The sequence below is a fragment of the Equus asinus genome, chromosome 7, assembly GCF_041296235.1.
Source record: "Equus asinus isolate D_3611 breed Donkey chromosome 7, EquAss-T2T_v2, whole genome shotgun sequence".
Lineage (NCBI taxonomy): Eukaryota > Metazoa > Chordata > Mammalia > Perissodactyla > Equidae > Equus > Equus asinus.
Window position 1 is genome coordinate 73,686,156 of NC_091796.1, and position 25,734 is coordinate 73,711,889.

At 39.7% G+C, this 25,734-nt stretch overlaps 2 protein-coding genes and 1 pseudogene across 11 annotated transcripts in view; 1 reads left to right on the plus strand and 2 right to left on the minus strand.

Moving 5' to 3' along the window:
• Positions 1 to 25,734, plus strand: part of SYNE2 (spectrin repeat containing nuclear envelope protein 2) — a 298,118-nt gene that overhangs the window by 144,613 nt on the left and 127,771 nt on the right. For all 10 annotated transcript variants that reach the window (XM_070513755.1, XM_070513754.1, XM_070513759.1 and 7 more), the window contains 6 exons: positions 12,550 to 12,705; positions 13,552 to 13,817; positions 14,680 to 16,777; positions 18,430 to 18,752; positions 21,196 to 21,340; positions 22,175 to 22,393. In XM_070513755.1, coding sequence (XP_070369856.1) covers positions 12,550 to 12,705; positions 13,552 to 13,817; positions 14,680 to 16,777; positions 18,430 to 18,752; positions 21,196 to 21,340; positions 22,175 to 22,393 — 3,207 coding nt within the window. The remainder of the gene's footprint in view (positions 1 to 12,549; positions 12,706 to 13,551; positions 13,818 to 14,679; positions 16,778 to 18,429; positions 18,753 to 21,195; positions 21,341 to 22,174; positions 22,394 to 25,734) is intronic.
• LOC106839151 (probable UDP-sugar transporter protein SLC35A4) lies at positions 2,030 to 3,388 on the minus strand (annotated as a pseudogene).
• On the minus strand, positions 3,405 to 3,991 carry LOC106839152 (SLC35A4 upstream open reading frame protein-like). Its single transcript, XM_014853706.3, has one exon. It carries the CDS (start codon positions 3,858 to 3,860, stop codon positions 3,549 to 3,551), a length of 312 nt encoding a protein of 103 aa, XP_014709192.1. The 5' UTR covers positions 3,861 to 3,991; the 3' UTR covers positions 3,405 to 3,548.

Sequence of the window (25,734 nt, forward strand, 5' to 3'; positions counted from 1 at the left end):
AAGACATCGCATCTGAGAATGAAGAGGTGCTGGGCTCTGAAAAGAGGGTCGTGAATCAAGCCTTCTGATTTCATAATTAAACCCTCAATATGCTGCCTATTTATGATGCCCACTTGTAAAAAGAGCCCTTAGAAAACTGTCCACGATTTCAGTGGTGAAATATTACTGTTCATCTGTTAAAATGTCAGTCATCAATTTAGGTTTATTATTCTCTCTGATATGTAATCAGATTCAGTTTCTTGGGTCAAGAGCACAAAGGCAAATTAGAAAAGGCAAAAGAAAAGTAAATGTGCTTTACCCATTTTCTCAGAAAAAATCCAAGAACCGTATTTTTTTTTTTTTTTGGTTGATTTTATAATGAAATCAGAGATGTTTGAAAGGATAGCTTCCTTTCTTTTTCTTCTTGTGTTAACCCCATACTGCAAATGTGTTTTTCAGTGTTGTCAGATCACTCGGTGTGAGAATATCAACATTCAGCCTCCTAGTTTTCCCTGGGGGGAAGAAAGAAGAATGTTGTTTTGTTTTCATTCTAAACAACCAAATGGGTACATTTTCCTGGGGCTTGTTACAGTGCTTTCTCATAGTTTACAGATTGAAATGGAAAAGTCACAGACAAAGAGCCATCCAGGAAACTATATTTGAAAGGGTCTCCCTGTTAGGCAGCCTCTCACAGTCCGGGGTCCAGTGGGATAATAGCGAAGGATAGACCATTCCAGTGTGAATTCTCATCATCTTTGTGTGGAATACATAATCAACAGGAATGAAGAGAACATGCATTTCTGTTGTCTTCCTGGAACAGAACTGTGTGAATGATTAGAGGAACCAGATAGGATTTTCTAGGAATGTGTAAAACAATGTTAAATGCCGACAGAGCATCTCACTGGCCATGAGGAAAGACTTTTTATAAATCCCACAGTGTTAGATACCACTAAGGAAATATGTCTTACAGGATTGAGGGCCCTGTGGGTGAGACTCGTGAGGTTGTATGTGTAAAGGAAACTTTTTAAACAGTAATTAAAGAATAACTTTAAAATTAGCTTCTCAGACTCATTTTGGCTGTGACCCTCCAAATTCAATAGAGTAAATTGAAAACTATATAAAGATCATAAGCCAAGAATATGAATTTTTTTTAATTTATTGTTTTTACTTAATCTTGAATGATGAGTTATTGATCATTTGTGATCATTAAAATTATTATTTTTTTTATCATGGTCGATTGTAGGTACCATCTACACCCCAGAACACTTTATTAATATCTTATTGCTTACGCAGTTAGAGACAGTGATTGAGCTATACAAGTTTCCCTGTGCCTGGTCCCAGGTCACTCTGTGTAGAGCTTCCCTAGGCTGTTGGGGGCTGGGACACTGCTAGTCTGGGGCAGGACCCAGGGGGGAAGGATGGTACCTCCTAGGAGCCACAGAGGGGACAGTGGGCTTCAAGAGGGCCCTTGGGATGAGCAGAGGGGTCAGGAGTGTGGACTTAAGCCAGGGCCCAGGGGCAACATTCCCTGAGATGAGTCAAGCCCCAGCCCTCTCTGGGGTTTCCAGAACAAAGGCTGGCTGTGGAGAGCAGCACTGTGGGAGGGAGCAGGGGGCATTGTCTCCAGGTGCTCCTGGAGCTATGGCAGCTAGGCAGAGTGGCCTGGGTGATGGTGTGTAATCTGTGGCAACTGGGCTATCCTGCATGACAGTGGGAGGTGAGTATCCCTATAGGGGAGTCATGCACCATAGCTGGGCCATGGCAGCCAGCACCAAGCCTGGGGGCAGTGGGTTTCCTAGGGTGACCACAGTAGGCAAGGAAAGCCAACTGTTGGCTCTGCCCCACTTTAAGCAATTGCATTCATGCAGGATGAGGCAGGGAATCTTCTCCATCAGGGATGGGGTCATTTCTCAGGTCTAGGTATTGACGCTCCTCCAATTCCTTAGTCTGGAAGAACTTGGGGGGGTTAAGCGTTTACTTAACCAAACCCACTATTCAAGTCTCCCAGGGGTATGCCTTCATCCACCCACCTCTAGAGACTAACCCAGCTGCTCTCACTTCCCCAGCTTTTCTCACAAGGCACTTGTTACAGGGCTGCTGAGGTGAGAGGTGGGGAGGGCTGGGAGGTGACTCTGAGGGTGGCGTCCAATCTACAGGGTCAGGAGTCAGGGTAGAGGTGGTCAGGGACTAGCGGCTGCCATAGTACATGCGCACAGCCAGGCCAATGAGCAGCGTGGCCAGGAAGAAGGCAGCTGTGAGCTGTAGCCGCAGCAGGGCTGCTGAGAGCATGGCGTTGACCACTAGTGAGCAGGACACAACAAAGAGCCATGTGATGCTGCTGCCATGCAGCATCCATTTAGTGCCTGCCTCAGCACCACGAGTGCTGCCCATCCTGAGAAACCCTCCAGGAGGCCTGGGCCGGGGCCGCCACCTGCATGCAGACCTAGGTTCAGGAGCACACCAAAGGTGTAGAGGAAGAGGTTCTGAAGGGCTAAGGGTAGCTGTTGCCGCTTCATGAGCAGTTCTGTGTACACGGATGACAAGCCTGAGATGAGGCAGTACACGACGAGGAGCAGCAGTCCTAGTGGAGTGATATGAAGGGGCATGGGGCTGGCAGCAGCTGCTGAAGGGGGCCCAGAAGGGAGGTTCCCAGGGTTCTGGAGGCCACCAGCTGCATAGCAGACCCCTGCTGCCATGGGCAGCAGCAGTGCTAAGCCCTGGCGTGCAGGGAGGCGGTGTTGGAGGCAGAGGCAGTAGAACAGGGCCATGCTTCCAATCTTGAGATTGCTCAGTACTTGGTAGGTGCTGGGGTCCATGTAACGTTGAAGATAGATCACCAGGTTGTTGTTAGCCCCGTAGAGCAGGGCTGATAGTGCAAAGGGGACAGCCTGGCGCCAGGGTGGGGCCCCCCGGGACCATGCCTGCCAGCCCACCAGGAAAGGAAAGGTACACAAGAGCAGCTTGGTCAGCTCAGTCAGCAGCACAGCTGAGGAGGGCGGGAAGGGCACTCGGCCGTCCACATGGCACAGTGCCAACAATGGGGCATGGGAGCATACATAGCAGTGGACAGGAGTAGCATCAGGGTCCAGCGGGCCTGCCTGGGACGGCCCAGGCCTGGCATACCCCCATCCTCTACACTCATGCCCACACCAGACCCTGGGTGGCCTGTGTAAATGGCAAGAGGCAGTGGGGATTGTGACACATTTGGGGAAAATGAAGTTATGGAGCCAGCTCCCAGGAGGGAGGAGCCATGGTACATCACCAGAGAGAATACTGAGGATCAGAGTCAGCTGCAAACTCCACAATCAGGGCTGGAAAAGGGGCTGCCGGCCCTAGAAGCTGCAGTCTTTGGCCCAGTCCCATGGGATTAGGGAGGGAAGGAGTCCAGGGTGCTGGCTGAAGAGCCACTGTCCACCCTCTTCAGGAAGGGAAGCAAGGATGAAGGTGGCAGGAAAGTTGGAGACAGCAAACAGGTGACAGCCGAGGAAGCCAGAAATGGTGTCTGTGCTTGAAAGACCTCCACCTGCAGGCCCCAGGTGCTCATCCTGCCTCCCCCATGGCATCCAGAGCTAGTCAGGTCCCTTGCACAGTGACCGCAGATAGTCCCTTAATGTCTTCTCCACAATGGGCACAGCATATGCCTGAGCTGCGTAGATGGCAGTGCAGGTGCCCACGGCAAAGCCCAATACTGCTGATGCCCTCAGTTTCACCACCACATAGCCAGCCAGGAAGCCCTTGAGGAATGGGGAGGACAACAGCGAGCCGTCCTGGCCCACACCGCTGTTGACTTCATCTTCCACACGCCGCTGCAGGGTCTCCAGCTGGTCCTTGAGAAACGCCAAGTCCTTAAGCTTGGGCAGAGAATCCTTGTCATCCGCCATTTTCCCCGCTGAACTTGTTGCGCAGGCGCAGCCCCGCCTCCCTCCTGTCAAGGGTTACGGCCATCTTTACTGAGGACGGAGGCACTTCCGGGGCATTTTTGGAAAGGGTGGAGGCGCTTCCCTGATGGCCAAGCTTTGGAAGTCTCCTTCTGGCAGATACTGCCACGTGACCCGTCCCGTCGCATCCCGGGCTGTGTGTGCGCACGCGCATACAACTTGTGTGCATTGATCTCACCCGTGCGCGTGTGCGGGCGACGCACGTTCGCTTGGCCAGTCTTCCGCCGCTTGGTGTGCTCACGGTTGCGGCGTATGTCAGCCGGTGCGCTGGCGGCGGTTCGTCTCGCCCGGACTCACGCACGGAAACGTGCTCATTAAAATTATTTTTAAATTTTTATTACTGTTAAAAAAATTTTTATGTAAGTTAAGTCAAATAAATTTTTTAGTGTCATTGAGTCTATTCCATCTCCTGGTGACCCTGTGTACAGCAGAGAGGAACCCTGCTCCATCTTTTTGCGCCATCCTCTCTCCTTCCTGCACTGTATCAGACAATGCTCTGCTGCTATTCATAGGGTTTTCATGGCCAATTTTTCAGAAGTGAGTGGCCAGGTCCTTTTCCTAGTCTGTCTTAGTCTGGAAGCTCCACTGAAACCTTTCCACCATCGGTGACCCTGCTGGTATTTGAAATACCCGTGGCATAGCTTTCAGCATCACAGCAACACACAACCAACACGATGTGACACCTGACAGATGGGCCATGTGGTTCCCTGACCAGGAGATGAACCTGGGCTGCAGTGGCGAAAGCACTGAATGTTAACCACTAGACCACCAGGGCTGGCAAGTAACAAATTAGGATATGATAAAAAGTGAGGACTGATTCATCTCTTAAGATTTTGTGTCCATAAAGGGAAATGATAAAGAGGAAACACAGGGAAACTAATACATTCTTAATTTATTATTTTTCTAAAAACTCATAAAGCAACATTACAGCTTAACTGATATTGAATGATCTTTCTTACTCCATCCTCCCCAAATGTCAACCTATATGACATAATTGCTTTAAAAAAATTATCTATAGTTCTTTAATTTCCTTGTCATTAGGTATAACTGTTATACATCTGAATCGTTTTTTGTTCTTTTCAAAAATTTCCGAGCATTTATAATTTCAGTGTTTAAGGAGGCATCCATAGAGAAATCCTGGAAAGTGAATGATCACAGATACAGGCAAAACGTGCAAGATGTCTAGCTGTGGGTGAGTGACCAGAACACGGTGGAGTCAGTACTAGAACGAGAAGGAAAACCACTTACTGGAGAAAGAGTTTTCAGTCCTGGGGTGAATGATGTCTATTCTGGTGCTGTTTATCCTGGTAACTCAGTAGAAAACAGTTGTAATGGGACACATAGTTGGGCCATGTTGACTCTGTCTTCAAAGTGTACTTTGCTCTTTCTGACCAGCATGCAAATCATGCAAATACTCTGGAGGTACTTTTCACAATCTAAGATTTATTCCTTGAAAGGACAGATGACCTACATAGTGTACATAGTATTAACATCTGTGAGCAGCATGCATTTGAGAACATTCTCCAAAGTCCTGACATAGGCTGAGAGACCGTAGTAAATTTCTTACCTAACCTTTGTGTTTCAGGTGAGGGAATTCAAGTCAGAGATGTTAATTGTCCAAGATTTCATTGTAGCAGAGCTAAGACTATAACCCAGGTGTCTTCTGTCCAGTCTGATGCTCGGGATTTAGCCCACCATTCTACCAAATGTGTTACACCTGGGTCATTATTTGAGGTTTAATATGATAATGTACTGTCTGACCCCAGTGGACCCTTTATTAGTTCTTGTGGGTGTTTCAAATCTTCTCTACTCTCATGAAATCCTGTTCCTGTCATTTCTAGCCAAAGTGTCTGGTCAACAATGGCTGGATTGACAGGTCCTCAGTTTCTTTCAACTCGACTCTATAAGCCACAAATTGTAAATTTTGACAATTGAAGACTAAGTAAAATTCTCTTATTTTTTTCTCCAATATGAATTCATTTGTACATCCATTCAGTAAGAATTTATTGACCAGGCAATAATGGTTTCAGCGTGAGCAAAATAGACATGGTCTCTATTCTCATAGAGCTTCTAGTCTGGAGGAGACACACATTCATCAACTAATTGACTAAGAAGAGTCAAATTCCAGGAACTAAGGGAAGGAGCACACTTCCCTGATAGTCTACAATAAAGGAGTCTGACCTGAACTGTCGTCAGGAGAGAGCGTCCCTAAAGAATTAGCATTTGAACTGAGCCTGGAAGTGTTGGAGTTAACAGAGCTCAGGGCTGGGTGTTGGGAGCATTCTTGACAGAGGATACAGAATTTCCTCTTGTGGTGGGAGAAAGCACGAGGAGTTTCAGAAACTGAAATAAGGCCACTGCCTAGAGGGTGGAGGACAGAGGAGAGCGACAGAGATGAGGCCTGAGAGGTAGGTGTGGCTGACTCAATCAAGAGTGCCTTACAGGTCAGGTCAACATTTTAAAGATTTTTTATTTTATTTTATTTTAATTTTTTTCCTTTTTCTCCCTAAAGCCCCCCAGTACATAGTTGTACACTCTTCATTGTGGGTCCTTCTAGTTGTGGCATGCGGGACGCTGCCTCAGCGTGGTTTGATGAGCAGTGCCATGTCCACGCCCAGGATTCAAACCAAGGAAACACTGGGCTGCCTGTAGCGCAGCGCAAACTTAACCACTCGGCCACGGGGCCAGCTCCTAGGTCAACATTTTAGACATTATGCTAAGAGAGAGAGGCAGCCTCTGGGACTATGTTGATCTGCCTTTCTGTTTTGTCTCTAATGGTGATGATATATACTTATGCTTAGAATTGTTTTTCACTGCTTCATTTGGAATTCTTTTTTTTTTCTTTTTTTTTTAATTGAGTTATTGATAGGTTACAATCTTGTGAAATTTCAATTGTACATTAATGTTTGTCAGTCATGTTGTAGGTGCACCACTTCACCCTTTGTGCCCACCCCCCACCCCACCTTTCCCCTGGTATCCACTAAACTGTTCTTAGTCCATAATTTTAAATTCCTCATATGAGTGGAGTGATACACAGATTATCTTTCTCTCTCTGGCTTATTTCACTTAACATAATTCTCTCAAGGTCCATCCATATTATTGCAAATGGAATGATTTTGTTCTGTTTTGCAGCTGAGTAGTATTCCATTGTATATATGTACCACATCTTCTTTATCCATTCGTCTGTTGCTGGGCACTTAGGTTGCTTCCACATCTTGGCTATTGTAAACAGTGCTGTAATAAACATTGGGGTGCATAGGACTTTTGGGATTGCTGACTTCAAGCTCTTTGGATAAATACCCAGCAGTGGGATGGCTGGATCGTATGGTAGTTCTATTTTTAATTTTTTGAGGAATCTCCATCCTGTTTTCCATAGTGGCTGCACCAGTTTGCATTCCTACCAGCAGTGTATGAGGGTTCCTTTTTCTCTGCAACCTCTCCAACATTTGTTGCTATTAGTTTTAGATATTTTTGTCATTCTAACGGGTGTAAGGTGATATCTTAGTGTAGTTTTGATTTGCATTTCCCTGATGATCAGCGATGATGAGCATCTTTTCATGTGCCTATTGGCCATCAGTGTATCTTCTTTGGAGAAATGTCTGTTCATGTCTCCAGCCCATTTTTTGATTGGGTTGTTTGATGTTTTGTTGTTGAGTTGTGAGAGTTCTTTATATATTATGGATATTAAGCCTTTGTCAGATATATGACTTGCAAATATTTTTTCCCAGTTAGTGGGTTGTTTTTTTGTTTCAATCCTGTTTTCATTTGCCTTGAAGAAGCTCTTTCATCTGATGAAGTCCCATTTGTTTATTCTTTCTATTGTTTCCCTTCTCTGAGAAGGCATGGTGTCCGAAAAGTTCATTTGGAATTCTTAAGAGAAGAAAGAAATGTATCCTCTAGAGCTTGTATGACACTGTCCTACTGTTGGCAGGGTATGAGTGATGGATTTGAGCTTCTCATTGTCATAGAATTGTCATAGTGATGGGGCAATTGCTCCTGAATGGGAAAAGGGATAGTGAGGCTGTTGTTGACTTAATTCTTAAGCCAGAGACAATGCTCAATTATTTAAAGCTCGATGTTTTAAATGTTAGAGTAAGATGTTTACTTCGTGAATTAAGGGACATAAAGATGAAAATGTCATGGTCCTGTGCTTAAGGAGAGTTGATGATATATCTCTTTCTTTCGCTTCCTATTCTTTTACAAACAGACCAAACTCTAAGGAAAGATATGTGGTTGAAAAGAAGTAACATTTTTTTTTAAAAGTAAACAGAAGTGGCAATATAACTCAACCAGGCTTTTGATAGAATGGTAATTTTCTGCCTTAAATTTATTGTTAACTTTGAAAATTCCGTTTATGCTTAGAGACTCAAAGTGTACACTGTTTAAAAGTTATGCTTTGTCTTAAGTTTATGCCAATCATAGGTTTTTTTTTTAAGGAGAAATTCTAAGAGCAGTGGGGAAGGGAAAGAGTCAGATGTCCAAGGGCTTAGAGTCCACAAGGGCTTGTGAAAGGCCACCACTGGAGTAGATACTCTGGAAAGACATGGCCCCTTGAAAAGCTTGTACCCTGGGAGAAAGGTAGACGAGCAAGTCTCTAACCCAGAGAAAGAACCAGGACTGGCTTGTTCTAACTGCAGGTGGGAAGAAAACATCTGCTGTGAGAAATCTAAACCAAACCTGTATCTCAAATAGGTTTAGAGTCCAAATCTATACTACTTGCATTGTGGAGCAGTTCAAATCAAGAAATTGACATAAAATCAGTCTCTATACTTATCTATTTATCTATCTATCATCATCTCTCTCCATCTCTGTATTGCCTTGGGGTACCTGGAAGAAGCAAGCACAAATCTATATAAAGGGGTCATTTCTACCAGTCAGACCTAAGGGATTCCCACAGTAGACTAAAAAAAAGTCTGATAATGGCGAGTTAGGATCAGTCAATCAGTAAGACAAAGGAACACTCCACCACAGGGAAGATCCTCCTCACCACAAATGAGAGGAATTAATACACTCAGAAAGGGAGGTAATGCAGCGGTCTGAAAGGTGTTATACGATACCATGTGTAAAATGATTAGTGATGTAAAAGAAGGATTTAAAGTCATAAGGAAAGAATAAAATGCTTTGAGAAAAAAGGGAAGAATTGAAAAAGAACAATATGGAACTTTAATAAATAAAAAAAAAGTCATTGAAATTAAGATTGCTCTGGCCATGTCAAACAGCAAACTTGACATAACTTGAAGAGAGAGTTAGTTAACTGGACTATACAACTGAAAAAATTACCCATAACCCAACACAGCTGTAAAGATACGGAAAATAGGAAAGAGATTTAAGAGACCCAGAGGCTGTACTGAGATGGTCTAACACAATTCTGATAGGAGTTCTAGGAGGAGAGAATAGAGAAAATGGAGGAAAAGCAAGGCTGGGAATTTTCCAGATGAGGAAAAATATGAATCCTCAGTTTCAGGAAGTACAAAGAGCCTTGAACAGGCTAAATAAAAATAAATTATTACATAAATACATCATAGTTAAATAGTAAATCACCAAAGCCAAGAAGAAGAATCTCAAAGGGAGCCAGAGAAAAAAGAACAATTATGTTCACAACAGATTTCTCAACACTGAAAGTCAGAGGGCAATGTAATAGCATCTTCATGGGGCTGGGAGAAAAATGGTTATCAACCTACACGTTGATATCCAGCTGAACTATCATTCTCTAGTGAGGCAAAATACCTACATTCAGACAAAGACTGAATTTACCTATCACAAACCTCACACAAAAGTATATTACAGAAAAACATAAATGTGGAGAGAAAAACTTTAAAACCTTTGCAAGAAAATATAAAGAATATTTTTGTGATCTCAGGGTATAAAAGACTTTCTTAAATAGGCCCTAAAAGGAGAACCCAAAATAAAAAGATTGATAAATTCTACTACATTAAAGTTTTAAACTCTTGTTCAGCAAAAGACACCACATTCAAAGTTTAAAGACAATCTAGTGGAAGATGGCAATTGCAATGCATGAAACTGTTAGATTAGTGTCCAGAATATGAAAAAAACACCAAAAGTCACAAACAACCCAATAAAAAATAGAAAATGGAGATGCAAAAGTAATTCGCAGAAAGTATGACTCTTACGGCCAATGAGCATAGGAGAGTTGCTCAGTCTTATTAGCCGTCAGGGAAATACCATTAAAACAATAATTATATCAAATTTATACCCACTATATTGGCAGAAATTAAAGTCTGTTAGCACCAAATATCGGAGAGGATTATGGAAAATACAAATTCTTTTACCATGCCAGTGGGAGTAAAAACTGTTATTCAGTTTGGAGAACAACTCATAACTATCTATTGAGAATCAGAAGGAGTAATTTCAGTTCTAGGAAAACATTCCAATGAAACTCACGCATATGTGCAAGAATACTTACACATGGGTGTTTATCACAGCAATGTCTATAATAGGAAAAATTGGAGACAATGGCATTGGCCATAGTAGCATGTCAGATAAATAAATCATGTTCCTGCAGACAGCAGAATGACTGCACTGCATTTACGTCTGTCACCATGGGTATCTGCAAACATGCTGCTGAGTGGAGAAAAACAAGTTATAAAGTGATGCACACATGAGTCCAATTTTATAAGAATTAAGAATACATCAAACAATACTGTATGAATACTAATATGTGTGGTAAAAGTGTAAAAACGTGAATGTGGGGACTTTAGAATAGTGGTTAGTTCTGGGGAGGAAGAAATGAAAAAGAGATCAAGACTGGGCTTTCAATTTTTAATATGGAAAATTGTCACATGTTTGTCTTATGGATAATGAATATCTCTTATATTTTGTTCTTTTAAGTATGTTTGAATACTTTATAATTTAAAATAAAATATTCAAATGAGTGTGCAAAATCAGAATAAAATACAGCCAAGGGTGATGCCCATAGGATGACTGGTTACGAAAGAATCTTTCCAGGAGCCAATCAGGACCTTGAGTTCCAACCTCTCTGGCAGGAGCAAAGGAATGTTATGTTTCAAATTTCAAATGTTCGTTTGAGGGATTCTGTTGGGTTTTCCGCCAAGATAGAAACGTGGCTTTTGGAGTTGGTAAACAAGTAGTGTTTGGGGTGATTTCAGGTTTTTCAGAATGCTCTCTCTGATGACTAAAGGCAGATTACAAATGGCACGTTACAAATGTTGCTAGTCCTCAAGTCACTGGTCCATCAGGTAAGAGAGACCAAGGGCTCTGAATTCTGAGTAGATGATTAATAACAAGTAAGGTTTTCCTGGGGCTAGGCCTTCAGCTCAGGTGCTCTTGTTCTGCAGGTGGATTTGTGGGGTTCCTCTCAGTAACAGTAACCACGAGTGGAAAGGAGGCAGGCATCCACCCCATATGACCGTGGCTCATGGCAAAGAGCACTCATGCGTCCATGAAGCCTGTGTTGTGGCACTTCTATTTATTCCTCTCACAGCTTTCCTCAGTCTTTCCACTTGAGATGCTGTTGTCAATGTAGATTTTAACCGTAGTTCTCATGAATAAATTGTTGGAACTGGAGGAAATTTGCAAAATCATTTCAATCATTTGCAGCCTTTTTAAAGAAGTGACTAAGTGCCAATTAAGTACTTCAAAACCAGCAACACTGGTCAGCTGAATTTTCTTACCAGTTAGTATTGGTGAAGCTCTAGACAGTAGCTGTTTTATTTATATAAACTTTTAATTTTAGAATCATTCTACATTTGCAGAAAGTTGCAAATACAGGACAGAAAGTTCTCATGTATCCCTTACCCAGTTTCCCCTGTTGTTAACATCTTACATTACTATCTAGGCGGTATTTTAATTTCTCCCTTGTTTAGGGATGTGGACACATTTTACTCACAGACTTGAGACCTCAAAGATTTTACTGACATGAAAGCATATGGCAAAATTAAATGGTATTTTATTTATAAAGTAACTAGAAAATAAAAAATTATACCTTAGCACAATAATGGAAATCTTTGAAAATTACTGGCATGGTTGGTGCGTGCTACATGTAAGTGCTCAACAAATATTTGTTGAAAGACTGAATAAATGAATGCAGAAGCCATCTCTATGTACCCTATTGAGAACCTCAAGTTCTTATAGCTTTCACAGAAGATCAAATTACTCCATACATAAGCTGTTCTGCCTTACTTAGGTTAGAATTCTTGCTGTTGGTGGTTTAAGGCCTAATTCATTCTTAGTATTGTGGAATCTTGGGGTTTCCTCCATCTCTCAACTTATTTTAAACTACCAATAGGTAATACTGAATGCCTATTATTTGCCCTGTCCTCTGCATCATGGTGAATACTAAGTACAAACTTTGGAACTTTAGCTTTTCCCTATAGCTGTTTCCTTTCTTTAAGACAATAGATGATGCCTTGGTATCTTAATGAGCAAAGCTAGATCCTATATTATCTTGTGAAAGGAGATTCATTTTTCTTGGGATACCAACATTGGCATTAAATATTATATGGAAAAATCATCTTTGGTAGTGCCCACGTGTCCTTTTTAACAGTCTTCAATCTGAGTAAAAAGAAGAAACTGAAATATTTTCATCAAGAAAAAGAAAAATTATTTATTTGGAAGATAGGCTATTCAGCAATTAATCTTTTTATGTTTTCAGAATTCAGCCGTGAAAATGGTTTTGTCAAGACAAGTTTCTCTCAATGTTCAAGAAATCATGAAAAACACTGAAGATGAGCAGAAAGTCAATGAGCTGCAAAATCAACCTTTAGAATTAGATGCTATGTTAAGAAATGAACAATTAAAAGAGATAGAGGTATGGAAGCAAGAAAAACACTGACAACATGATTGCATCATTTATCCAGTGCAATACAATATATTTTAATTACCAAAAACTTGCTTGGGCAGAGTGAAAAGTCTTATTTAACCTTCGTCTGATGATCAATTTGGTCACTCTAATTATGTACTAATCAGTAAGATGTATAAATCTTTCCGTTTAAAACGTGGAAGAGTTTAATGAACATTAGTCTTCTTTCTCTTTCACAAAGTGCCTAAAAGCTTACTTACTCAGTAACAAAATTTGGAGATTCTGACTTGTCATCTTTCCTTTTCTCAGTCGTATGTATTCTTCTGATTCTGACAAATTCCTTTTATTTCTCCGAATTATCAGCATTTGGGGGTACTCCTTCTTTGTTTTTACAACTGTGTTTACATAGATGTAATTGTGTGTTTATGTACTTATAGCTATGCAAACTAATCTGAAAGGCCAATACATGGCTGTGTTTTTAAAGATTACCCCTACAATTTTAACTAAGCTTACATAACTGTAAACCTGTATCTAAAACAGGAAAAAGAGGTGATGCCTGTAAATAATAAAAATAAGATAAATCTTCCTTTGGGCATTACAGAACCCTTTAACATGGTAGGGTGATCTAACTGCTATTAAATGCTAGCCCAATGGTGAGTTTTACTCTAGATTTTACCCAGATTTTAGTGAGAAATCTTTTAAATGTCAGGGTTTCTGTGTGTGCAAATGAAACATTTAAAACGCCTTCTTGGGCCAGAATGTGTGTTGGAAGGAAGGAGGAAGGGAAAGAAAATGAGTGAATGAATGAATGAGTGAATGAGTGTGTATTTACTGATTTTCTTGACTTATTTATAGGAACTGTATACCCACTTGGAAGCAAAGAAAGCAGCCATTGAACCACTAGAACAGACTGAATCCCTCAACGAAACAGAAGCAGGTGCCTCGGTTCTGCCCAGGGCAAGGTATTCAGTGCACCGCTTGGACAGTCTGCTTCAGGCACTTGCTACTTTGAAGAAAAATAAAGAAAGCCAATATTGTTGCCTTAAAGATTTTCAGGAACACCTTGCCGCAATTGAATCCTTGATGAGAGCCTTGTTGACAGAAAAGGAAAGTCTAAAAGTGTAAGTGTTAAGAATTTAGGACTTCATTCATTTTACTCAAACACAGCCTCCACTACCTAGGACAGGCCCAGAGTTTTATGAGTTTATACCATGAAAAGATATTAGGATTTTCATACTACAATATGGAAATTAATTCCATATGGAAGCCATTTAAGAAAATCGGTTGGTTTCATGCAAAAAATGTTTATTAATTTTTTTAATTAAATGAATTTTACAAATTAATCTGTTAAACAATTAATTCACAGTATAAATATCTGCAAAATAGGTTTAAGTTCTATGGAGTTCAGTATTCTTTTTGTCAAGAATGTATTCTAAACTTCAGGGGTGGAGAGAAACATATATACAATTGTTTAGTATCAGCTTAATTTGTTTAAATCATTTGGAACATAGTGAATATGTATGTATTGTAATGACTTCTTTAAAAATATATGCATTCCTTTTGGCTTTGAAAATGATGGCAAATGGTTGTAGATATAGTTTTAATGTATAAACACTTTCTTGTTATTAAAAATATTTATTTTATTTTATACTTATGCCTAAATGAGGTTTACTTCCAGTGATATCCCTTGAGGAAACAATTTTATATTAAAAAGATTAGCCTGATGCTTACACCTTCTTGGTCAGCATTTTTATCATTATTGTTGGAAAAACGGTAACAAATGGATTAGATGTTGTAGTAATTTCTCTTAGTCCTAGACTAAACTTTGTGCGAGGTTCTGATTTTTATTTTAAGGACAGAGTACTCTTATAGACAATCTAATCTTCTGTGAATTCAAAGTAGAATTAATTTCTTTTAATGACCTCTAACTGTATGTGGATATATAATAGATATTAACAAGCTCCATTTTTCTTCTTTTTCTAGGGGATCACTAGACAGTGCAACCTATCTGGACAAAATTAAAAAATTCCTGGCATCAATAGAAAAAGAGAAAGGCTCTTTAAGCAAGGTGAAAATAGAATGGGAAAATTTATCAAACTGTCTGACTGACATGGATAAGAAGTTGTTGGAAAGCCAGATCAAGCAACTCGAACATAGTTGGGAGCAAGTGGAACAACTGGTCCAAAAGAAGTATACTCAACAAGTAGTGGAACACGAGGAATTTACATTTCTCATGAGTAAGATTCAAGACCTGGAGACTCGTCTGCAGCAGCAGCAGCAGTGTTTAATGTTAAGGCTGAACTCTCCAGAACAGGAAGAGAAGCAAAGCATAGTTGCCTTGGCTGCTGAACTCCACACTATCAAGCATAGATTTTCTGTTTTGAAGGGGCAAACTGAACTTCAGATGAAGAGGATTTGGGGAGAAAAAGAGAAGAAGATTTTGGAAGATGCAATAAATAATTTGCAGAGGCAATTGGAAGCATTGGAGCCATTAAACATAGAAGTGGAAAATCAGATCAAGAATTGTGATGTAAGGAACGAGATGAAGGAGACTATCTTATGGCTCAAGAATCTGTTAGGTGAACTCATTCCTGCCATTTCCCTTTTCCCAGACAACATTCTTTTACAGATTAGAAAATGCAAGGTGACACATGATGACATTCTGGATAAGCAGCAGGCTGTGGAGTCATTGGTCAAAGAAGTCAAAGATAACATTCCTAACTTTACAGCACATGAGAGCGATGATTTAAATAACCTCCTACAGGACTTACAAAATCAATACCAAATGCTAGTTTTAAAATCAACTCAAAGATCACAGCAATTAGAATTTAAATTAGAAGAAAGAAGCAAATTTGTTGCATCAATAGAGAAGGTTCAGCTTTCACTTCAAGGAAATGAAACACTAATAATTCCCCAAATGGAAACAACTTCCACAGAAACTGAACTGGAACATCAGCGTGTCATTTTGACAACTTCTCAGAAGGAATTGCGAGAAATTGAGAGTGTACTCTCAGCATGTCTTGAGGAACTAACAGACATCTATAAGGATCTAAGTGTGTTTGAAAAATTATTTCTGGATGATCAGTTGAAAAATCTTAAGACTAGAGCCAACAGAACTCAAAGATTCATTCAGACTAAACATAATCAAGTAGAACACAAGCTAAATTTTTACAGAGAATTCCATGAAAAAACATCTGCACTTCAGAAGGAGGTTGATAATATACAGCACAATGAACTGCTGCTAAATCAAGAAGTAAATCAAGATGTTAAAGAGCACTCCTATCATCTTAAAGACCGACTCGCTGGTATTCAATCTAGCATCTTACGAGTATTGAAACTTAAAGAAGTGTTTGACTGTGCAGGACTAAACTGGGATTGTTCACAACTTGACCAGTTGCAAACTCTAGTATTTCAAAAAGAAAAGGAATTTGAAGAAAAAATTAAGCAATTGGACACATTTGTGGAAGAATATGGCAAATATCAAGCATCCCTAAGTGAATTGAGGGCTGTGGATTTGCAAATTAAGAAAAGGGCTGAAGCAGTACTAAAAACGCCTAATACTTCATCAGAAAGCAGTCTGCTCAATGCTCAGATTTTGAATCAGAAAATAGAGAAAGCCATATGCTTGTCTCATGAGATAATAAAGAAATTAAGTGAAAATAAAGCCTTCGATGACTCATTCAAAGAGAAAGAAATACTACAAATAAAGCTGTATGTAGAAGAACATGGTACATTGCGCACAGTTCTCCAAAACATAGCACTAGAATTCCAACCGAAAGAAATGGATGAAGAGAATTTTCAGGACAAACTGGAACATTCCTTACATGTTTTAAATCAGATAAAATCTCAGTTACAGCAGCCTTTACTTATGAGTTTGAAAACCGAACATATTCAAAGTGAAAAGGATCATTGTGAAGCGTTTCAAGAACAAGTTCAGGCAGAAATATGTAGCGTTAGAGCTGTGACTGTTGCTGAGAAGCAAAGAGAAGAAAACTCTTTTGAAGCCAGTGATACGGAGTCAAAATTACGTGACATTGAAGATCTTCACATGCAGCTTAGTGCAAGTCTTGATTTGCGCACAGTAAGTTTTTTTTTTAATTCAGTGGTTAATTCATTTATCTTTATGTCATGATTTTATGTTTTAATCTAGTTAATGTCTGCACTTCTCAAGAAGTTACAGGTTCCACAGGAAAATTCTCTACAGGAGAATAGCCATTTAAAAAATTGCAATGGGCTGGTTTATAATCCCGACTCATTCTACATCTAAATTCTTTGTCTTATAGTTTAGAAGAAGATGAGTTTGACACCTTTATTTCTATATTCCTTGTAGCATCTGTTGAGCTCAGGACAAAGTTTGGGTTTTTTTGTTTGTTTTTTAGAAAGAGTAGGGCATGGTGGAAGAAATATGGTGTAGAGAAACACAGAATAATAACTCCACATTTACTTAGGATTTACAATGTCTAGGCACTGTGCTGAACGCTTTACCTTTAATTGTCACAGCAACTCTGGGAGGTGGGTGCTATTATTAGCCTCATTTTAAAATAAGGAAATTGAAGTTCAGAAACATTCATTTTCTCAGGGTCTTGTAACACTAACAGAACCAGGATTCATGTTGAGATCTGTCTGATTCTAGTGCAGGGTCATCAAATTAAGGCCCGTGGGCCAAATTGCCCACAGTGCCTGATTTTATAAATAAAGTTTTATTGGAACACAGCCATGCCCATTCCTTAGTGGATTGTCTACAGCTGCTTTCATGCTACAACAACAGGATTGAGTCATTGTGGTAGTCCAGATGGCCTGCAGAGACTAAAATATTTAGTCTGACCCTTTACAGGAAAAATATGCTGACCTCTGTTGCAGAGCAACTCCAACATACTCCCTCCTTTCCTGCAATAGTAGGGTAGATGTCTTAGACATCATTGGAACACAGTGCTTCATACAATGCCTTTCACTGTTTTCTGAATTGTCATGTTGAATTTATAGAATGGGAAAATTAACTCTCTTCTTTAATTCAGAGTTATTAGATAATATATTTGAAATATTTTGAAAAGTATAAATGCTATCAAAATATAAACTAAGATTGTGAACTCTAATATGTTCTTTAAATTGGTACTTTACAAATGTGGAGTAAATTGAGTACTTTTTTATTGTTTTTAATGCAGTTTCAAGAAACAATGTACATAAATCCTCAAAATAATATGATTAGAGCTGGAATGGAAGGGCCCTTTAAAGCCATTTAGTTCAACTGTTTGTTATTTCAATGAGAAGACTGGGCTCTGGAGACATTAAGTGTTGTGTTCAAAACTAAAGTTAGTGGCAGAGCCGTTAATTTTAAAACACAAGAGGTCTGTGGGTTTTTGTTTGTTTTCATTTTTTTCCCCCACAAATATTGACTAAGGTTATATACATTAAATATATTTAATTGTTTTCTTTAATTCATAGTCTAATATGAGTTCTAGAGCAGAAACATATATCATTAGACATTCATGAGATGTATTTTTGAATTTAGATTATATTTCTTATTAAATCTGGAAACAATTTTTCTTTATGCAATTAAAGTTATTCATTTTTAAATACCAGTATGCTATGGTCAAACTAAAAATAAAAGAGTTAGGATGCTAACTCTTAGAAGACCCAGAGACATGTTACGAGTGCACCACAAAAATTCATGAATGACAAAAATCCCAAACGTTTGACAATTTTGTCACAGCATTTAATCTCCTGTTTCACCAGAATGTCTTGAATGATGCTCATGAAAATATGACACACTATAATGAAGCAGTCACCAGGGCGATGAGGATCATCGCTGCCTTTGAAGCCATCTTTGCATCCCATAGAGTAGACCTTGATAACCCACAAGAAGCACTAGGGCGGCCTCGCCGGAAACAAGAGGAATTGGAATCCACAATAGCAGACATTCAGGACCTCACCGAGAAACTGGAGGCTGTATCCAGCCCTGAAGCCAAACAACAACTTCAGTGTACTTTACAGGAATTAGTTTCTAAGAACGCAGCCGTGAGAGAGGCGGGCAAAGTAAAGGAGGCCGAAATAGAAAGGTAGGTTCTTCTTTCTAAAGGTAATGCTTTAAGACCAAAGTACAGATTTTTTTAAATATAACTAATGTACACATTAGAAATCCTTTGGAAAAGTACCCCAAAAATCACTCTGTAAAGAAAACCATGGCAAATACTTTATTATTTCTTATTTAATATTGAGTACATACAACAGAATGTTTAAAAAAGTCTGCATATGATAAAACAAACAGCTTTGTACCCAAAGGTTCAAAGATAAACATCATGACTTTTGAATTCTCTTGTGGGCCCCTTCCCTCTCTACTCAGAAGTAACTATTATCCTAAGTTTTTTATTGATAATTTCCTTGCTTTTAAAAATATCTTTACTATGTGTTTGTGTTCTGTTTTCTTGTATGTGTATTCTTCTGCGACTTCATTTTTTTCAAACTCATCATTATGATCCTGAAGTTTATTCATATTCTTTTTTTTTTTTTTAAGATTTTATTTTTCTTTTTTCTCCCCAACGGCCCCTGGTACATAGTTGTATGTTTTTTTAGTTGTGGGTCCTTCAAGTTGTGGCATGTGGGATGCCACCTCAGCATGGCCTGATGCGTGATACCATATCTGCACCCAGGATCCAAACCGGCAAAACCCTGGGCTACCGAAGCAGAGCACACGAACTCAACCACTGAGCCACGGGGCTGGCCCCTCACATTCTTGGCTGTGGTAGAATTCAGTCACCCAATTATTGGTAGACATTTGAGTTGCTTCCAGTTTTTGCATTCACAAACAGTGCTACTAAGAACATTTTTAAATGCAAGAGCTTCCCTTGTGTATATATGTACCTAGGATTGTGATTGCCAGGTCAAAGTGTATGCACACCTTAAATTTTTCATTTCAAATGATTTTACCCCTTTCTACTCAAATCAGCAGCATATCAGTGTTCCAGTTGCCCTGTGTCCTTGCCACCACTTGATATCATGAGATTTAATTTTTACCAGTCTGATGGGTGAGAAGTGATATTTCCTTGTGGCTTTAATTTGCATCGCTATTACTGCTAATGAATTTGAACCTCCTTTTTGAATATTTCTCTGTCATTCATATTTCCTCTTCTGAAAAATGCCTATTTAAGCCTTTACCCAGTTTTTATTGGGTTGTTCATCTTTTTCTTATTGATCTGAGGGATTTATTCTATATTTTGGAGTCTGGTCCTTTGTGGTACATGTGTTATAGATGTCTTTACAGAGAGGGTCTCCTATGAAACACCCATCTTGAGATGAGCTCCAGGCTTTCTCCTCTGTCCCCATTCCAGGAGAAGGTCAACAAAACTGAAACTCAGCAAATCCCCTCAAAGTGAAAAAGTGGCCCTAGAGCTCAGCTTATTTCTCTGTATTTCCACTTTTACATAGTTTGAGACCTCTGAATATTCCTTAATTACTTGCTGGTTTATTATTGGGTTTTAATAATTTGAAAAAATATATATTTGATGTTGATTTTTAAATTGTTTTCAGTGTAGGATTTACGCTATATCTATTTTGTAAACATAATTTTATTCATAGTGCTGCTTTGTTTTTTCTTCTGGGAAAAATTTGTCCTGAGCTAACATCTGTTGCCAATCTTCCTTTCTCTTTTCTTTTCCCCTCCTCTAAGCCCCAGTGCATGGTTGTATAGTCTGGTTGTAGGTCCTTCTAGTTCTTCTTTGTGGGTCCCCACCACAGCATGGCTACTGACACATGAGTGGCATAGATTCACGCCTGGGAACCAAACCTGGGCTGCTGAAGCAGAGCACGTTGAACTTTAACCACTATACCATCAGGGCTGGCCCTCATAGAGTTTTTTAATATATCACAAAATTATGCCATATAAGAAATATGCTGCTTTTCCTTTACTTTGAGCATGAGCTCTTTTCCTTGTTGTGACACAAACTTCATAAAAGTAATTGTAATTGCTGTATAATATTTTATAAAATGGATTCTTGTAATTTACTTAACTATGCCTTTTGTTACACATAAAGTGTATTCCAATTTTTGCCATTTTAATTAATACTCTAATAAGTAAGAAGGTCTTACTGTGCAAAAGGTTCTTTTTCAGGTTTAGGATAAATTCCTTATATTAGGATTAATTCCTTAAGATAAATTGCAGAAGTTGAATTAATGGGTCAAAAGATATGAGCATGTTTAATGCTAACTGGTTTTCTACAAGAACTGTACCAATTTAACACCTCATTAGCAGTGTTCAAGAATGCAGTTTTCCAAGGTGGGTGTTTTGAGAACAGTCTTATCTGCCTGTTAAAGTTTGCATTAAAGTCTCGTGCAAGTCCCCATGAGGAGGAGGAGGGAGTCAATAAAAATTTTTGAAATACGTTGAATAGCAACAAGAAATTACAGTCTGTTTTTTATTGTGTTCAGAATTCATTCTGGAAAGTTCAGAATTTATTGCACTAAATAAAATGTAATATCACCTTTTTTCTAACTGTGCCTCACTAGGTGTCTCGAGAATTACAAATGCTATAGAAAAATTAAAGAGAAAATTTACACTAATCTCAACCAAATGGAGACGGTTCTCGGGCAGGCCATGTCCCCGTTGCCCGTGTCTTACAAAGAAGCTTTGGAGCGCTTGGAACAGAGCAAGGTACCAGTATTTGCAAATCTCCAGTAAGACTGTGCACAAAAACTTGGCAGAAAGAGCAGGTGGAGGCAGCAGGGAATTTGCCTCTGTTGTGACCCAGAGAAATCTTTAACCTGAGTGGTACACTCCAGAGAATTCCTCAAACCAAAAGAACAACGGTTCTGAGAAAATGAATCAGTTGGGTTCACAGGACAGTTCTCTCCCCAGTAGCGTACTGTCCTTATTGATTGCTCTTTCTAAACCTTTACCTCTCGTGTTATTTTCTTGGACGTTGCTGGATCAATGACAGAGAACTTAATGCAGCTGTCATGAGTGCTAGATTCTCGTTACTTCTTATACCCTGTTACAAAGCAATTTTAATTTTTGCTTATTTTCGTGTGTTAGAATTTATGGTATTATGTTATTAGGATTTGGGTGAGAACATTCTAAATCATCTGTGCTTAACATTCACCCCAAAACAAACAAAGAACAAAAAACCTAAATAATGGTGGTTGATACAGTAAGTATTGTACAAATTAATACCTAGTAATACAGGAGACTTACATTAAAATAAAATGAACTGGTAGGATATTTGCCTTTGAAACACATTCTTACTTGGAAAAATTGGTTTATGGGACATTATTTGTCCCCATAGTTCCAAATTCATGTACACTACAATAGTACATAGATAATTCTCATCTGTCTCAAACTGGCTTCCAAAGGGCCTAAAAAATGGATCATGTAATATTTATGGATGATTTAAAATTATTACATGTTCAAGATTTAAAATAGTTTATAAGTACCAGGAAAATTAATAGACATTATATCCTTCCTATTCCTTTTCTTTTCTTTCTTAAGGCCTTGGTATCAAATCTCATATCAACCAAAGAAGAGTTAATGAAACTACGACAGGTCCTCAGACACTTGAGGCCTGCAAGCACAGACAGCGATGGCGTATGTCTGTTCAGAACCGCGTCGGCTCTGTGGGAGAAATGGCTGAGTTTGCTGGAAGCTGCTAAAGAGTGGGAGATGTGGTGTGAAGAGCTTAAGCAGGAGTGGAAATTTGTCAGCGAAGAAGTAAGTGCTTCAATTTCAACAGTCAAACTATACAGTTTCCTAACAAATGTCATTTAAACTGTTCTGTTACTTTAATTTTGTTTTTATTATTTAAAACGCCTCCTCAACATCACATATACGTAACACATAAATGCTTACAGAGGTCAGGTCCTAGTAAGATAATCTCCAAGAAATGATTCAAACTCTTTCAGAATAATGGCATTTTTCTTTCTGGTATCAGATCATTCTTATAAATAACTGACTACTTGCTCATTCGATACCGTCAGGTAAGTTACGCCCCTCTTTAAAAAAGTGGTCTCTACATCGCACTAAAGGTTAGAATTAGGTGATAATCATAATAACCAACTGTAAATGGAAAACCTCCAGTCTTTTCCTTCCTGTGTGGAGAAAATCCAGTTCTTCTCTCCTGTGTGTTTCTTCCCTGGTCATGTCTTTTACCTTCACAGGGAACACTTCACTTCTGACACTTCTGGTCACCAAATGTGTGGAGGTTTTTCCCCACACCAACGAGCAAGTCTCGGACACCAGCTGAGTGTCCTACAGTTTACCTCAGTTCTGACACTATCTCCCTGTAGTTCCCCCCATCCCCCACTTCAGTCGCCAGTCGCAAGTCCAGGTTATCACCTGTGCTTCTAACCAACTGACTGTGGATCAGAGGTTCCAACCACCTCCTCCTCAGATTCGATTAATTTGCTACAGCAGCTCGCAGAACTCAGGGAAACACTTAGGTTTACTAGTTTATTCAAGGATGTGATAAAGGATGCAGACGAACAGCCAGATGGAAGAGATGTGTAGGGCAAGGTGTGAGGGCCGGGGTGCAGAGCTTCCATGCCCTTTCCTGGTGCTCCATTCTCCTGGCTCCTCCATGTGTTTGTCAGCCTGGAAGCTCTCCAAACCTGGTACTTTTGAGATTTTATGGAGGCTTCATCATGTAGGCATGATCGATCATTAATTACATTTTCAGCTCTCCTTCCCTCTCAAGAGAATGGAGGCGGGGCTGAAAATTTCACGCTTCTAAGCATGGCTTCATTTTTCCAGTGACTAGTCCGCATCCGGGAGCCATCCAGGAACCCAACCAGAGTCACCTCATTAGAACAAAAGACAGTCCTGTCACTCAGGAAATTATAAGGATTTAAGGAGCCCTGTGTCAGGATCTGAGATCAAAGACCAATATTAGAACAAGAGATGCTCCTGTGTTGTTTTTTTTTGAGGAAGATTAGCCCTGAGCTAACTGCTGCCAATCCTTCTCTTTTTGCTGAGGAAGCCCTGAACTAACATCTGTGCCCATCTTCCTCTACTTTATATGTGGGACGCCTATCACAGCATGGCGTGCCAAGTGGTGCCACGTCCGCACCCGGGATCCGAACCGGTGAACCCCGGCCCGCCGAAGCAGAACAGGTGCACTTAACCCCTGCGCCACCGGGCCAGCCCCCGCTCTTGTGTTCTTATTACCTAGGAAATTACAAGGGTTTTAGGAGCTCTGTGCCAAGAACTGGGGCAAATACCAATAATATATATCGTCTGTTATCTCACACCAGCTAATTTTGAAATTAACCATAATTGTTAACTATGGAAATTAACTACAATTGTTAAGTGTTGACCTAAAAATATGTGAGATATTCTTTCTGAAAAGTGTCTCAAAGAAAACCTCCATAATATATATCAATCACAGACGTTAATTTCACCATGCTTCAGGACTCAAGTATCACATATATTTAGAAAGAAAATTTAAAATAGTATGAAATTATCTTAGGGTATTCTTTAATCTTTCCAAAGGACCAGGTATAAATGAGGTACAAATCAGAACATTAAATGAAAATCCTTCTCTCTTATTCATGTCAAATTTCCTGCTGAATTTACTGAAGTGAGAAATATAGTGAATCAATAGTCGATTGGATGTAGGTCACATGCTTTGGGATTTAAATATTTATCACTATTGTATTTTCCTGCTTAAAACTCAATATTCTTGAAAGTGAATATCATTTTGGTGGTGCTGGTAGGGTTTGATTAGTAAATAGTCTCTTGAATGTTAAAGCTCTAAGAAATTTTGCAAATTGTCCTTTCAGCAGGGCTGCAGGCTTCCAGTTCTTTCCCATCCATGGAAGCACTGTGTATTGGGTTCCTCCAGGAGGCTGTGTGCTGTGCCCAGTGGGCAGTTCACACACGATGCCACTGAATCCTTGCATCGCCCTTAGGAGTTAACTATGATTAGCATTTTATTGAGGGGGAAACTGAGGCACTGAGAGAATTAAGTTGGCACCAAATCTCCCAGCTAGTGAGTGAGCTGGGGCTGTGGGCTGGAGCCGTGTCTGTTTTGCTCACTGCTATAACTTTAGAATCCAAGACGGCCTTGCGCTTACCGGGCTCATAGTAAGTATTTGTTGAGAGACCACTCTTATTCAAACCCAGGTCTAGGTTAATGCTAAATTTTTGTTCTTTTTATTTTATTACATTGTCTCTCTATTGGTATATACTCATTTGCAATTATATTTTATTAATTCAGACCCCATTCATCTAGAACTTTGTAATTATTCATACGGACATTTGGCAGTATCTGCTAACAAAGTGTGTTCTTCAAAGAGTAGCACAAACAGTATGTCCTCATGTAATAACACTAACAACAACTGCTGCTGATACTTATGGAGCACTTCCTGTGTGTCAGGCGTCGTTCTAAGCTCTTTATGTGTATTATCTTATTTGTCCTCAAAAGAATCCTATGAGGGAGATATTTTTATTATCCTTGTTCCATAGGAAAGTGAGACCCAGTGAGATCACGTGATTTGCCCAAATTCACAAGTGAGCGGTAGAAAAGGGTTCAAACTTACACTCCAGAGTTTAACCACTAAACTATCATCTTAAATGATATTTACATAGATCAAATCCATGTAAGATTTTAAAATAGCTTTTATCCATTCAATAAAAACTACATCATCTAAAGACCTTTACATGCAAGATCCTGTTAGCATGGTTGGTGCTTTAAATGTGACAAGGTGAATTTCTGTTTTTAAAATATCTATAGTAATACAATCATCCAGTGTCTTCCTGGACTAAAGGATTTGTAGAAGTCGATTTTTTTTTTTTTTGAGGAAGATTTGTCCTGAGCTAACTACTGCCAATCTTCCTCTTTTTGCTGAGGAAGACTGGCCCTGAGCTAACATCCATGCCCGTCTTCCTCTACTTTATACGTGGGACGCCTACCACAGCATGGCTTTTGCCAAGCAGTGCCATGTCCGCACCCAGGATCCAAACTGGCAAACCCTGGGCCGCCGAGAAGCAGAACGTGCGAACTTAACCACTACGCCACTGAGCCAGCCCAGAAGTCAATTTTTGAAAAATGTTTA